Source organism: Solanum dulcamara, chromosome 5 (assembly GCF_947179165.1).
Source record: "Solanum dulcamara chromosome 5, daSolDulc1.2, whole genome shotgun sequence".
In the NCBI taxonomy this organism is placed as follows: domain Eukaryota; kingdom Viridiplantae; phylum Streptophyta; class Magnoliopsida; order Solanales; family Solanaceae; genus Solanum; species Solanum dulcamara.
Genome location: NC_077241.1, coordinates 11069106 through 11085264, shown reverse-complemented (window position 1 = coordinate 11085264; position 16159 = coordinate 11069106). Strand labels below are relative to the sequence as shown.

Below are 16159 nucleotides of genomic sequence, written 5' to 3'. Positions count from 1 at the left end.
TGAGAAGAAGCCCTTTGAAAGAAACATTCCTAAGTATTCCCCGAGAGAAGGAGGTAATAAAGAATCGACCAAGTTCCCTAAAGGTATTCAATGTCACAAGTGTTGAAGATGGGATCATATGATGCATGAGTGTCCCAATCATTTAAATGTCCTTATGCAAGAAAAGGAGTTGTACCTCGAAGGAGAAGTAGAACAAGATGAGGATTACGAGGAGGAATTTCAATAAGATAAAGAGTTTGAAAATGATGAGGAGGGAGAGAAAGACCATGTGATGGAATGGATATTGCCATTCCAAATAGTTTGATGAGGAAATGTCCAATTGAAGAGGATTGGTCTCAAGAAAGAGAGTTTACCATGCCAATGTATGTGGTAAGATGAGTCATAATTAGATAGGCCATGGATTATCCAAGCCAAAGAGAGAATCTCTTCCATTACAAATGCCTCATTAAAGATAATGTATGTTTCTTGATCATTGATAGTAGAAGTTGTGCAAATGTTGCCAGCACTGCCTTAGTGGACTTTTTGAAACTTCCTACCACTAAACATGCTACACCTTACAAACTTCAATAGTTGAGAGAATGTGGAGAATTGAGGGTTCATAGATAAGTATTTATCAAGTTCAGAATTAGGAATTATCAAGATGAAATTCTATGTGATGTGGTTCCAATGCAAGCTTGTCATGTACTACTCGGGAGACCTTGTCAATATGATCGTTTAACAAAGCATGATGGAAGGACTAACCGGTGTTCCCTTGTATTGGAAAACCACATTTATGTTGTTCACACTATGTTACCTCCCTAAGTCAATGAAGTGTATTAAAACATGAGTGAGTTGTAGGAGAAAAGGAAGGAGAGAGGAGAGGAGCATGTGGTAGTTGAGGTTAATGAAGGAGAAGAGCGGAGGATGTTTAAGGGGAAGGCCCAAGTATTGATGGCAAAGTATAAGGACATAAGGGAAAAAGTGGCGGCTCAAAGTTCTTTGATCCTTATCACTCATAAGGATCATATGCTACAAATTAACCTATCTCATTCTTCTTTTTCCCATTTTATTTCCTTTCTTTTGTAGGATTATGGTGATATCTTTCCAAAGGAGCTCCCAAAGGGATTACCCCTTCTCCGAGGTATCGAGCATTAGATTGACTTTTTATCGGTATCTCAATTGCCAAATAAATCAGCTTATCGAAGCAACCAAAAGATACAAAGGAGCTCCAAAGACAAGTTGAGGAGCTCCTCAACAAGGGATATGTGAAGGAGAGCATGAGCCCATATGCCATAACAGTCTTATTGGTTCCAAAGAAAAATGGGACTTGGTGCATGCGTGTGGATTACCGAACATTCAATAAGATTACGGTAAAGTATCGCCATCCTATCCCTGGATTAGATGACATGCTTGATGAATTGAATGGTTCTTGTGTGTTTACAAAGATAGACCTTTGGAGTGGGTACCACCAAATTTGAATGAACCTCGGTGATGAATGAAAAACCGCCTTCAATCCCAAATTTGGTCTCTATAAATGGATGTTTATGTCGTTCGGTCTCACCAATGCTCCAAGTTTCATGTGTTTGACGAACCATGTGATGAAACCCTTTATAGAAAAATATGTTATGGTATATTTTGATGATATCCTTGTTTATATCAAATCTCTAGATGAACATATTGAACATTTAAAGGGTGTTTTTGATGTGCTTAGAAAGAACAATGGTATGCCAACCTTGAGAAATGCTCATTTTGTTTGGATGAAGTGTTCCTAGGATTTGTTGTGATTTCAAGAGGAGTCAAAATGGATGAATCCAACATAGATGCTATTAAGAATTGACCAACCCTAAAATCCATTAGCGATGTAAGAAGATTTCATGGGTTGACTAGTTTTTATAGGCGATTTGTCAAAGGGTTTAGCACTATAGCCACTCTCTTGACCGAGGTAATCCAAAAGGATAAACCTTTCAAGTGGGGTGATTAGCAATCAATGGCCTTTGAAGCTTTAAAATCCATGCTCAACTCCGCTCCCTTGTTGTAATTTCTAAATTTTGAGAAAATGTTTGAAGTTGAATGTGATGCTAGTAAGGTAGGCATTGGAGTTGTCTTAATGCAAGACCAAAATCCCATTGCTTACTTTAGTGAAAAGACAAAAGGAGAAACTTTGAACTATTCTACTTATGATCTTGAATTGTATGCTCTGATTAGAGCTTTGGGAAATTGGCAACATTACTTGTGGCCCAAAGAATTTGTCATCCAGACCGACCATGAGTCCTTAAAACACCTTAGGTCCCAAGGAAAGTTAAACAAGAGGCATGCCAAATGGATTGAATTTATTGATACTTTCCCTTATGCAATCTAATACAAAAAGGGGAAGAAAAATGTTGTGGCCAATGACTTGTCAAGAAAAAATATTTTGATAAATACTTTGTCTTTCAAATTGCTCGGGTTTGAATGTTTGAGGATATGGTATCCCGAAGACCCCTACTTTGCAAAGATCTTTCTAGCTAGATTGTGAAGAATGGGAAAGGTAAAGGTGGTCTAGGGAGAGATTATCTACTCCTTTTTAAAAATTTGATGGATTTTTGTTTTAGGGTAAGAGACATTTTTTCCAATGAGATCTTGGAGGGAACTCCTTGTGAGAGAGTCACATGATGGGGGATTGATGGGACACTTTGGCATCGCTAAAACCTTGAGTATTCTTGATGAGCAATTTTATTGGCCCAAAATGCGATCCAATGTTGCTAAAATTTGTAGCCAATGTGTTGAGTGCAAGCGTACCAAGCCTAGACTCATTCCCCAAGGGTTGTACACCCATCTTCCCACCCCTCATGGACCTTGGGTTGACATCTCCATGGATTTTATGCTAGGTCCAAGGACCAATTTATGGAAATATAATATTCTTGTTGTGGTTGACCGATTTTCTAAAATGGCTCATTTCTTTACATGTAACAAATGTGATGAAGCTTCTCATGTTGCATCATTATTTATTGAGAATATGGTCAAATTGCATGGTATTCCCAAGACCATTGTAAGTGATAGGGATTCCAAATTTCTTAGTCACTTTTGGAAGGCTTTGTAGGGCCATCTTAGAACAAGATTATTATTTTCCACATCTTATCATCCCAAACCGATGGAGAAAAGAGAGCCGAATCCATGAAAACATTGCATGAGAAAGTGAGGATCCAACTTGAAAGAACCATGAGAGTGTAAAGAAAGCCAACAAAGGGAGGTAGAAACTTGTGCTTGAATCAGGAGATTACGTATGGGTTCATTTTCACAAATAGAGGTTCCCATACAAAAGGAAAGAGAAGTTGATGCCTAGAGGTGATGGTCCTTTTCAAGTCCTTGAGAGACTCAACAACAATGCTTATAAGATTGATCTTCCATCAGAGTATCAAGTGCATAACATTTTCAATGTGAGTGACCTTTCTCTATTTGATACCCATGATGATGGAGATGTAGATTTGAGGACAAATTCCTTTCAAGAAGGAGAGAATGATGTGATTCGGATCTCATCAAGACCATTCACAAGAAGTCAAATTGCATGGTATTCCCAAGACCATTGTAAATGATAGGGATTCCAAATTCCTTAGTCACTTTTGAAAGGCTTTGTGGGGCTATCTTGGAATAATATTATTGATTTACACATCTTATCATCCCAAACCGATGGTCAAACCAAAGTGGTAAATAGAACCTTGTGTTCTATGCTTCGAGCCATAGTGAAAGAGAGATTAATTACTTGGGATAAACATTTGCCTTTAGTTGAATTTTCATATAATAGAAGGGGAAAGAGGGATTGTGTTGGGAGATTTGGAACATACAGGGAGGCATCACGATTTTACGTGTTGTAGGAGTATTACGGTTAAAGAGGTTAAAGGTTCTGTATGTAGGATGCACTGGGGAAGAGCGACCAGACCTGATAAGATTCTTGAGAAATTTTGGAAGAGTGGGAGCTCGGTAGGTTTGGAGTGGCTGACTAGGTTATTTAATGTCATCTTTAAGACTGCAACAATGCCTGAAGAATAGAGGTTGAGCGTAATGATCCCTCTATACAAAAACAAGGGGGATATCCAGAGCTGCAACAACTATAGAGGTATCAAGCTTTTAAGCCATACTATGAAAGTGTGGGAAAGAGTGGTGGAGATAAGGGTGAGTAGATGCGTTTATATTTCAAAGAACCAGTTCGGATTTATGCTTGGACACTCAACTACAGAAGCCATCCATCTTATGAGGAGACTGGTGGAGTAGTATAGAGAGAGGAAGAGGGACTTGCATATGGTATTCATCGACCTAGAAAAGGCCTATGATAAAGTTCCACGAGAGATACTATGGAGATGTTTGAAGGATAAAGGTGTACCTGTGGCATACATTAGGGTGATCAAGGACATGTATGAGGGTGCCAAAACCAGGATAAGGACAGTTGGAGGGGACTCAGAGCACTTTCCAGTTGTGATGGGGTTACATCAAGGATCAACTCTTAGTCCATTTTTATTTTCCATGATGATGGATGGATTGAAGTGATATATTCAAACTGAGGTGCCATGGTGTATGCTTTTTACCGATAACATAGTCTTAATCGATGAGACTCGTAGCGGAATTAATGCTAAGCTGGAGGATTGGATACATACCTTGGAGTCTAAAGGATTTAAGCTGAGTAGGACCAAGACAGAGTACTTAGAGTGTAAGTTCAGTGAGACACCTCAGGAGAAAAGAGAGCCGAAGCCATGAAAACGTTGCATGAGAAAGTGAGGATCCAACTTGAAAGGAAGAACCACGAGATTGCAAAGAAAGCCAACAAAGGGAGGCAGAAACTTGTGCTTGAACCGGGAGATTGGGTATGGGTTCATTTTCACAAATAGAGGTTCCCCCACAAAAGGAAGGAGAAGTTGATGCCTAGAGGTGATGGTCCTTTACAAGTCCTTAAGAGACTCAACAACAATTCTTATAAGATTGATCTTCCGTCAGAGTATCAAGTGCATAACATTTCCAATGTGAGTGACCTTTCTTTATTTGATACCCATGATGATGGAGATGCGGATTTGAGGACAAATTCCTTTCAAGAAGGAGAGAATGATGTGATCTGGATCTCATTAAGACCATTCACAAAAAGTCAAGCACGTGAGTTGCAAACCCTTCAAGGTTTATTCTCAAAGATGGAGGTAGTTGAGCACATCTTGAGACCACCCAAGGGATTCTACATCATGTTGGTGGAATTGAAGGACTACCTCAGAGTGACGGAGGGATCGATGGACATTTAGAGAGCCGACGGACCGTTAGATGCAGCCTTAGAAAATGGCTGGTAAAATTAGCCACTGTTTAAGAGCGACAGTGAGGTTGACGAGTCATCACATCTATCGTCAAAGTGGCGCCAGTCAAAACTGGCCACTTTTGTAATGCTTTGAGGGCCACTTTTGGGCTATTTTTTAATAACTAGCTAGCCTTGTCTTCTTTCTTAGGTAGATTATTTTGACTAGTAATGAACAATACTCCTTGTGTGATTTGAGAGCTTAGTTAAACATTGGTTGTCTTTTTGCTTAGAAAAGTTGGTTGCGAGGTGAATCCAATTTCCTCGAGGTCATCATAAGAGTTAGGTGTTAATTCGATTGAGGTTATATGATTTAATATACACTTTAGTTGCTTTCGATTTCCTATCTTGTGTCTATCTATTTATATTTTCATTCCTTATTTTTTCGATTCCACATTTGTTCTTGTTTTTCTAGGTTGAATCGTATCAAGTTAAGCTAAAATCCTGTGAGACAGTTCGTGATTCTTTCCTTCCTTAAGCAAGAAGAGTTTCCACATAAAATATTGTGTTGATTTTACTTTATGTTATTTATTTTTTTACATTATTATTCTGTCAAAAGACCTGGTCCTTGATAGTGAATACATACATTCTATCGACTCTTACACACTCACACATAAGAAGAGAATATAGCAAAAGAAATTATAAAAATGGATATTTGCTTGCTTTTACAGCATAATGTTGAGGTGTTACATTGTTTTTGTTTTTTCTTTTCTTTTGTTTCTATTTTTTGGATTCACATCTAAGATTACCAATTTTATCTAGGAACCAAATTTGAATGTAGTAAATAGACACTAATTTTATCTAGAGGAGGCCTTTACTTATCTGTGGGAGGTCAGTATATCATTGTCAAATTATAGGTTACAACAATATTGAGTTCGTAGGAGATTATACTATATAGACAACCTCACTACAATAAATACTTTCGCTATAATTATTTAATGATAATAATATAATTATCGTTATATTATATTTAATGGCAATAATAAATATGGATATTTATAATCAACATTCTATACAAATGTCACTAAAAGTTTTAGTGATTCTGAATGCAATTACATTAAATCAATTGCTTCTAAATGTTTTGCAGTAATAAAAAAAAAATTATTACCACTAAATATCTCTTTTGTTGTAGTACCTAATAATAATAATAATAATATATACTAAGGATGTGTTTGGTATGAACGGAAATATTTTCTAAACATGAATTTTTTATTTTTCTATATTTAATTGATCGAAAAATTTAGAAAACATTTATTTAAGAAAATAAATTTTTAAAAAATGAAATAAAAGAAACATTTCTAATGAAATTAAGAAACTAAAATTAACTACTAACATTCATTATTGATAGTCTCTTCCCTGTTCTCCAACAAACCTCCATTAACCTGACAATTATTATTAACTTTTTATTTGCTATTGTAAATCATTTTAACGTGATGTGAATAAAAATAAAAACTCTACTTTATCAGCGTACAAAAAAATAACCAAAAAATGTCACACGCTTTTGCTAAAAGTATACAAAGAAGCAACACGATGACTATTACATGGCATTTTATTGAACATCCATGGTTTTTTAAATTAAAAAAAAAAAAAAAACCGACGAAACAAAAACAAAATCTTGGTTTTTTACTACCTTGGAACTTCCAACCAAAAACCAAAACCTTTCCAAACTTGTCTATTGGATGACAAAATCCTACAGCATTATTTTTCCTAAATTTGGTAATTTTTGATCATATGGTACTTTAATATTCTTTTCATACAGTTCCAACCTATCAGCACCCAATCTTGTCATGTAGGTATATTTCTTATATTCAAGCCATGTAAATTCCTTGTACAAACTTTCTTCTTCTTCCTCCATTAAAGATGATAAAGGTACTATTTTTTCATTCAAAGGAGGCCCACCAAAATAAATCATTGACAACCTTGACTTTATACTGTTTGCCAAGACTCTGTGTTTTACACTCCTAAACCTCCCATTAGTCATTACCTGCCATCACAACACACAAACAAATTAAAATTAATTAACCCCAAAATTTCAATTTAGAGAAAAATAACCCCTAATTAATAAGGATTATTTAGTTTTTTATGTACCATTTAAGTTATAAAATATAAATAATTACTGTTTTGCACAATCAATAGTTTTTGAAAAATTGGACAAACCAAGTCGGAAAATCTTTAAAATGATGTACTAGTTTTTGGTCATGCTTGAACAAACCAAAAAGTTGGCATTTAACCATGTTTCATTGCGAAATTTAAAAATTGGACAACCAAAAATTATTATTTTTCAAATTTTACAATGAAAACGGCCAAATGACCACGTAATTTTTGTTTTCAAAGTGAAAAAAATGATATTTAAAAATTAATTGTGTTTGATCATTAATATAAATTGAAGTTATTTTTGACTAATTGGGAGTAAAAAAAAAAGTAAAAATACATTGTTGTTGTTATTCAAATTTTTGAAAATTCTGAACTTGAATTATGAAATTTTATGTCAATATATTTTTTAGAGTTCAATAGAAAAAAAGTGAAAAATGCCCATGACTAAAAGCTTAAATTTTTCAAATCCAAAAAATATGAGTGTGCAAATCCAAAAATATCACATGAAAAATGTTACTTGTAATTGTTATTATTTGCAGGGAATGAAAAAAAAAAGAAGTGTGCAAATCCAAAAAAATCACATGTAAAATGTTACTAGTAATTATTACCTGCAGGGAATCTCCAACAATGATGAAAAATGAGTGCTCATCAGGTGGAACTGAGACCCATGTACCGTCTCTAAGTGATATTTGTAGTCCAGTTGTGTTATTAGACCTTATAACAGATATTACCTGTGGGTCTGTATGTTCACCAAAACCAATAAAATTTCTACCACCATTTAAATATGCTTCAATTTCTGTGCATGGTGCATAGTGGTTTATCCTAAAACAAGAGTCACTCTTTTCATCCCTAAGCAACCTACTTAGCACATTTTTTGGCTCAATCCTCAAACCCTCTTCTATCTTTTCCAGCACAACACATGCTATATTTCTAACTGCTGTCACATATTCATTCAGAGCATACCTGTACATACATATAAAGATACTAAATGATAAGTGAAAATATTGTTGATCCTTTTAAATAAATAAATAACATATAAACACAAAGTTTTTTGTTTTTTTTTTGAAATTGCCACTTTTTCTTTATATATGGTATCACTTGTAGGAGCTGAATCCTACGAATCTCTCCTTCTAAGGTAGGCATATGGACGGTACTTGGTTGAAATTGAAAAATAGTGAAATTTTAGTGAAATTGAAAAACAAAAGTATATTTGGAAGTTAACTTGTGTTTTAACACGAATTTTACTTGAAAATGACAAATTTTGTGAGTAAAAAATTCTTTATCTTAATTTAAATATTGCTAGACAAGTTTTTAAATATTTCACCGATATTTGAAACACTAAAACTAAATATTTTCCGAGCCCTTCAACTCGATAACAACTTCAATATTTGCGACTTAAGCCATGGAGGATCGATTACTTAAATATTCACAAACAAAATATAAAAATTTAAATTTAAAAAATATATCAGCTTTTTCAAATTTAATATAGAAATTTAAATATCGAATATAAAAGCTGACACATAAATTTAAATAGCAACCTAACTTGTCCAAATTAAAGAAAATCAAAAAAGCCGCACATGTGAACATATGACTTATAAACAACTTAAACAAGTGAGTTAATCCAATCAACCTTACTTGTTAAATGAAAAAGTCGCCGATATTCACAATATTTACTGAAAAAAGTGTAGTCGGTGACAGAGATTTGTGAACAAAAAATAGCAAATATTTATGTAATATATAGAAAAATACACGTTCTTGATTTATATATATATATATATATATTATATTTAAAAATCAATTTATGCAGCATAATGAACTTTTGAGATAAAAAATATTTAAATTTGAATCGTGAATCAGCTATAGTAATTTTAAATTTTTTGAAATAAATTTATATTATATTTAAAAATCACCTAAAAAGAACTACTCCCGTTTTTCAATTTATGTGATATAATTAAAATTTGGAGAATTAAACTGTTTTAGTTTGACCTTAAATTTATACCTAAAATCTTTAAGTTTTTTTAAATAAAATTTATATATTCGAAAACTACGTAAAAATTTTATAAATCACAATAATTGACAATTAAATATTATTTTAAAAATATATGAAAAAATTAAGATAAAAAATAAATTTGTTTGAATCTTGAAATTCAAAAACTACAATACCGAAAGAGTATAAAATATTTAAAAAACATAGAGAAATTCCAATCAATAAAAATCTTAATTTACTTTCAAAATAAAAACTGTGCCACATACGCTGAAATCGAGGAAAACAACACATTTGGAAATTTCTTTACATTACCAGGAAAGCTGAGAATTTTGAGGAATGTTGACGGATTTTTCTGAAACAAGTCCGTTGTTTATAGCAAATAGAAGATATTCAGCCCAACCGACATCACCATTTGATCCAATTCTTTTGTTACCGTAACCAAAAGGGCTAGCAGGAGCAGCTTTGTCTTTGTCACACTGTGGCAAATTAAAGAAGTTGATCGCATCATTTTCTAATTTTATCATCGTTTCATCAGGAACACCGTGATTGATAATTTTGAAGAATCCAAATTCTTGACATGCTTTTGTAATAAGAAATTTAGCTTGAGGATCTAACATGTCAATCACTGGGATAATATCATCATCATTATTATTATTATATGTCATAAATATGTAAGAAGAATTTGGGAGAATTGATTCATGAGATGTAACTACCATATCTGAGAGGATGATGAACAATTTTTTTATGTTTTTTTTGTAACGCATGAGAGCAAAGGTAAGAGGCGTTACAAACTATATATACTGTTACAAAGGAAAGCCATCTGGGGCATTTGCTACCCACTTTATGCCATCTGGACTTGAGAGTATTTTTGGGAAACAACACAAATTGAACTCATTACGAAAAATATTTAAATTGGACTTAACCCAATATATTTATCCTTATTTGATTCACACTGTCTAGATATTTTTTATTAATTTTTTTCACTCGATTTGTGGTACTTAAATTGTGCAACCAACTTCTTTTCTACCCAATTTATGCCATCTGGACTTGAGTTCATTTATTATATTTTTTTTTGGTTTAAAGAAAATAATAAATAGGAGAATTTTTTTTATTTTATTATGATGCCAGAATAGTGAATACTGTCAAGTAAATGTTGCTAGTCTAGAACATTAAAGACGTGTAATGTAGACGATGAATAAATCATGTATGGGTCGTTTGGTTGATTATGTAGATATATACAGATATATATAATTAAAATTTCAGTAACATATTTTGCTTAAATAATATAAAGTTTAAGTGGTTAGATAAGAAAAAAAATAACTGTAGCTTTACTGATAATGCAATATGTAGCCGGCCACATAAGAAAAAATATCAACCCATGCCTGAAGTTGCATTTGGTTGCGGTTTAAATATAGGGATGTCAATGGGGTGTGGGGGGGGGGGGGGGGGAGGATTTGGAGCTAGGCAAGGCGGGGCGGGTTTAGAGTTATGTGGGGCGGGGTGGATGTGAGGCGGGTTGAAGTAATTATTATCAAAATTAATGCGTGATAGGACGGGTTGCGGGTTTAAAGTATCTAATAGGAATTTGAAAAAAAATAAATCTTTGTAATTAGTAAAAATCAAAGATATAAATTTTTTGTATTAAATTTTGACTTTAATTTTTGCTTCTTCTTTTTAAAAAAAAATTAAACTAGACAAATATTAATCAGAGTTAATTACGATTAAGAAACAATTGTTGAAATATTAACTACAAATAATTAATTAGTTGTTGAGATGTTAATTAGCAAAAAATGAAAAAAATTATGACTTTTATTTTTCATATTAAACTCAATTAAAAAAGAAAAAATCATAAAAATTTATGCGGGGCGGGTTTATGCAGGGCGGGTTGATAATGGAAAAAAATATTATGCGGGGCGGGGCGGTTTAAAAAATATGCGGGTTTAGCTCAATCCGCGCCGCCCCATTGCCATCCCTATTTAAATAATATTAACAATAAATTAAGAGAGATCTATGACGATCTATTACACACCTATTATAAAAATTAATCCATGTCTAAAGGTATAAATTTGCTTCTGAACTTGTCACAAAAAATATGTTTCACGACTAAATTATCATAACGACCTATTACACACCTGAATTACTTAAAAGTGAATTTATTTCCACTCCAGAAGCTGATATGGCAAAAGAATTAAAAGGAAAAGAAAAAAAGTGCGTAACTGAATCAAAAAAGAAAAAAGAAAAGGAAAACATGGTCCATTCTCCATGGACAACCCTTCAACTTTTTATTTTTCTTCATGTCATATATCATCTCTTCTCCTTCTTTTATTTTGTCAAAATCACTTTATTTTCTTTCATAAATCGACTTTTTATTTTTCACCATTCTCTTCTTTGAGCTTGAACGAAATTTGTAATTGTGATCATTTTGTGTGATGTATTTGGTGATAGGTGATAAAATTAATGATGGTATGACTTTTAATTTTGATATTTGATAATGAAATTCGTGTGATTTTGATGGTCAATATTGAAATTTGTAGATGATTGTGATGAATTTCAATGGTGGTAATGTCGGTGATGTGATTCCGATGGTGAATATAGTTATATTTATTATGATTGTTTGTAATTTTTATGTTGGCAGTAGTTGTAGGAAGATTCCGATGGTGAATTTGATTGTGGGTGGTGAAATCTACGGTGGTGGAGATATGAATTTGATGATAATGACAACAATGATGGTGGTTTAATTGTGGTTTGATGGTGTAAAAGAAAAAAGAAGCAATTAGGTGACATGAATTTATTTTTTTTTAAAAAAAATTGACATAATTATTGATGTGGCAGTGACATGATGATGACGTGGCTCGAATGTAAAATCTTTTCTCATCATATGTGACTGGTTGTATGTGCGTCAAGATGAAAATAAATTTACTTTTAAGTAACTTAAATATGTAATAAGTCGTCATAATAGTTTAAACATATTTCGAGATAAGTTCAATGAGAAATTTATGTTTTTTCCCTTAGGATAAAATTAGAATGTGCAATATGATGTTTTGGTGAAAAAAACTAAATATAGTTCCTTATTTTTAGTCCTCTTTTAAACTTCTGCCTATTTTTCTTTTTTAATGGTTGAGAGGTTCGTTACCTCAAATTTCACGTGCAATAGTATAATTTATTTTTCTTTTTCAACATTATTTGTCTATATTAAAATTATTTTTTCACTTGAAAAATAAAATCGATGTATGTATATAATCAACTTGAATAAGCATGAAAATATTGCGTATTTCTAATTTTTATTTTATTTTTCCTTCCCTAATATCTCTTAGGGTATGTCTTATATATACTAAATAAGATTTTTAATGAAGTAGGATTCAAACACGAAAAGAAGAGTGTTCTTGATTTGTAAGAATGAAGTGAATGCAAAGTAATTCATTTACTATGCCTGTTTTACTTGTACGTTCCTGCTTTAGTAAAAAGTGTTAAGTTTAATCTTGTCTCTTGTTGTTATATCACCTTTAATTTACTCAAATCTTCATGTTTGAGATTTGGAACTAGTGAATTAGTTTTCTATCATACTTACTCGAGTTTCATGCTATTACTTTATGAAACAATATAATGTATGAAAAATGTAGAGAATAGTCCGAAAGACAAAAATAGATTCTTAGTTTAGCTGCAACGATGTTTGGGTTGAACAAAATAAGGAGCGATTTTCTTTTCACCTTTTCTCAGATGGAGTAATTTTTTCTACTAAGCAAAAATAAAGACAACAAAATAATTCATACACGCTAAATTATGGACAAAATTAATGTTAAAAATAGATGAATGTATGGGAGAGGACATAAAGTGCACCAATATTACAAACATATAGAGGACTATTAATGCTTCGTATAAAAGAACAAAAAGAACTCTGTCTTTGCCCAAATAAATGACACTATTTTAGACTTTTTCTTGAAGTTGTGTGTAGACACGTAATTTTCGATCGAACCCAAGATTTTACACTATTTAGTACTTAAATATATCTTTTATATCTAAACTTAATATTTTGGTTTTATCTTATTTTTAGTAAGTTTATTTTAAAAGATTTGAAAACTACAAAAAAATAGGGCCACATTTTAAAGTAAATTTTTTTTCTAAAGAAAAGAAAATGTACAAAAAATATTTGTTTCTTTTAATTTTGATTTTTACGAATAAGTTATTGTTTTCTTAATTATATTTTTAGTTCTATCTATTTAACTTTTTTATAGTTTATTAGTATGAAAATAAATAATTAATATTTTTATCATCTTTCAAAAAAAAAAAACTAAAACCTTCCCACTCACATTTTCTTTCCCTCAACTTATCTACACTACCTCCATTATCCCCACAACACTCCACTCATCTTCCACACCTCTCACACATTTACACCTATATACTACAACACTTCTTCACAATACAAGAGAGGAAGACTCATAATCTAAAAAAGAGGATGAGAAAAAAGAGAGCACAACACAAACAAAAAAAAGGAAAAAAAGAGAGAAAAAGAAAAACACCTTCATATCTTTTCTTCCTTTCTCATCACTTTCATATAAACACAATACATATATCACTACATACAACCAACAAAAGATTTTGTGGGTGTCCTAATCGAGCTTCGGTCAAGATTTTGCGGTACTTAGTTTCTTCATTTGAGGTTCAATTTTATCTTATCTCTTGATATTATTTACGGAGTTTGATGTAATTATATGGCAAGTTTTATTTTCTTCTTAATTTGATTGAAATGAATATTGGGTTAAGTGTTATATTTCTATTTAATGAATGAAGATAACTCTAATTGATGATTATCTGTATTTATTTATTTTTATTCGTTTTTGTTATCTCTTAAAAATGAACGGGTTATGGCGGTGTTCTTGTCTTGATTTAGATGCCAATAATGACGAAGTAGAAATTCTTAGTCTCAAAAAAATTTGTTGTCATTTTTATTTTATTGAACAAAAATGAGATTTATTTTACTAATTTGTCATTGTTTTGTTGTATTAGAAAGAAGTTGCAATATGTGTGACTTAACTTTAAGAGTAATAAAAATAAAAGATATAAAAATGATCCAAAATTTTATATTGTATCCTATAAGTTCAGATTTATTTTACTTTATTTGATTTTTTATATAAGGGATGAATAATTGTTTTAACGTTAGGCAAAGTTTTAAGTATGTTAAAAATATTTGGTTTAATTAAGAATGTAGTTACACATCTCTTTTTGAGACATTAAAATAAACGCTAAATTAAGATTTGTAGACAGAAAGTATTAGTTGTGATGCACTTGAGAGAAGAAAGCAGTTATGCTTATAAGCTATTGTATGTCAAAACCAAGAGTGCAGTTATGCATCTGATTTGAGACAATAAAATTCAATAATAAAAATGTAAGAAAATTGTAGACTATAATAATATATTCAAAATAGTATAAAATAAGTATAAGTTAATAAAAGCGGCCGTGCTAGAACCACGGGACTCGAGGGGTGCCTAATACCTTCCCCTCGGTCAAGAGAATTCCTTAGCCGAATTTCTAATTTGTAGATCAATAAAATAAATGGTCAACTTTCTTTTGATTTGAGATTTAAATAATATGACTTGGAACACCAAAACTCAATTCCAAGTGGCGACTCTGAAAAAAATAATAATCCTTTTTTAATACCGTCACTTAAATTGAAAAATCCAGATAAAAAAAGGCGTGTGACATTGTGTATTAACAATACGAGAATTAAACAATTTAAATAGGAAAAATTGTGCGAACAAGTAAACATATACTCGTTAATTAGTTAACATAACTATAGGTTAGCTAATTTACAATTGGCCACCATTTAGCGTGTAGCGACCCTCCAGGGAGGATGCTACTACAAAAAAAATGTATATCAAATTCGTGACACAAAAACAAATAACTTTCCGTAAGGCCCATTTATATAATCCAAAAAAAAATAGTGAAAGGTGTAAGTTGTTTGCCAACTAAATTTTTTTTGAGTTCATCTCAATTAAATCAAATAAGAATTCCAATTTAGGACATGCGACTTCTCAAAATAGTTTTTTAAAAAATAGCTTCCAAGACATTCATGTATTACGATAATTTATGCTTCATTCAAATATTCCAACTCCAAAAGGAAAATTTAGTGCTTCATAAAACTTAGAAATGTACATACCCCAAAATTTACAAAACAAGCAACCATCCTTAAGTTACAACCCTCAGAAATACGTACATAAATACAAATATACAAGCAACCCATAAATCATATACACGTCCCAAAATACTATAAAATATAGATGCCTATATGCAAATGTGATCTTCATTTAAGCTCCCAAAACTTCATCTCCAATGGCCAACCTCAAGCCTCTTCTCGGACGTTTCCTACGATAGAAACAACTATCGCTAAGCACAAAGCTTAGTGGTGCAAAACTACAAGTTTGAAGCCTTTGGGTTTCCACTATAATCTTTTCAAGTCATGAGCCGCACCAATGTACAATAATAATTAAAACAAGGCAACAACTATATCACGAGTATCAAGTTCTAAATGTAAAAGCTTAAGTGTAAATAATTCATAGAAGTACGTTTACAAGATTTAGCACCAAGTTTCGCCCAATATGTACGTCATGCCGTCACACCAACATGATCAAGTATCAAGAAGGACCGGAGCCCTGTATCAAGAAGGGTAAAGACCCAATAATCAAGAGAACCAAGAACCATATTAAAAATGGCTTCCTAATTCGTACTTAAAATGGACAACTTCCATACTTAAGACTAACTAAAAATCCATAATCAAGATGGCAAAGGTTCCGAAACAA

General features: G+C 32.1%; 1 protein-coding gene and 1 pseudogene across 1 annotated transcript; one reads left to right on the top strand and one right to left on the bottom strand.

The window, feature by feature from the left end:
• LOC129890463 (uncharacterized) overlaps positions 1–3830 on the top strand; it is a 41474-nt pseudogene extending 37644 nt beyond the window's left edge.
• Positions 3831–6974: 3144 nt separating this feature from the next.
• Positions 6975–10081, bottom strand: LOC129890419 (gibberellin 2-beta-dioxygenase-like). The gene is made up of 3 exons (XM_055965976.1): positions 9678–10081; positions 7987–8341; positions 6975–7268 (listed from the first exon to the last, which is right to left on the bottom strand). Exons 1-3 carry the CDS (start codon positions 10079–10081, stop codon positions 6975–6977), a joined length of 1053 nt encoding a protein of 350 aa, XP_055821951.1.
• Positions 10082–16159: the final 6078 nt, after the last annotated feature.

What these genes read in the sequence shown, in the direction of transcription:
- LOC129890419 (XM_055965976.1), bottom strand. Translation starts at nt 10,081, where the DNA reads ATGGTAGTTACATCTCATGAATCAATTCTCCCAAATTCTTCTTACATA. An exon ending in CAAAATTCTCAGCTTTCCTG is followed by an intron (nt 8,342 to 9,677) that starts GTAATGTAAAGA and finishes ATGTATGTACAG; the next exon opens with GTATGCTCTGAATGAATATG. An exon ending in TTGTTGGAGATTCCCTGCAG is followed by an intron (nt 7,269 to 7,986) that starts GTAATAATTACT and finishes TTGTGATGGCAG; the next exon opens with GTAATGACTAATGGGAGGTT.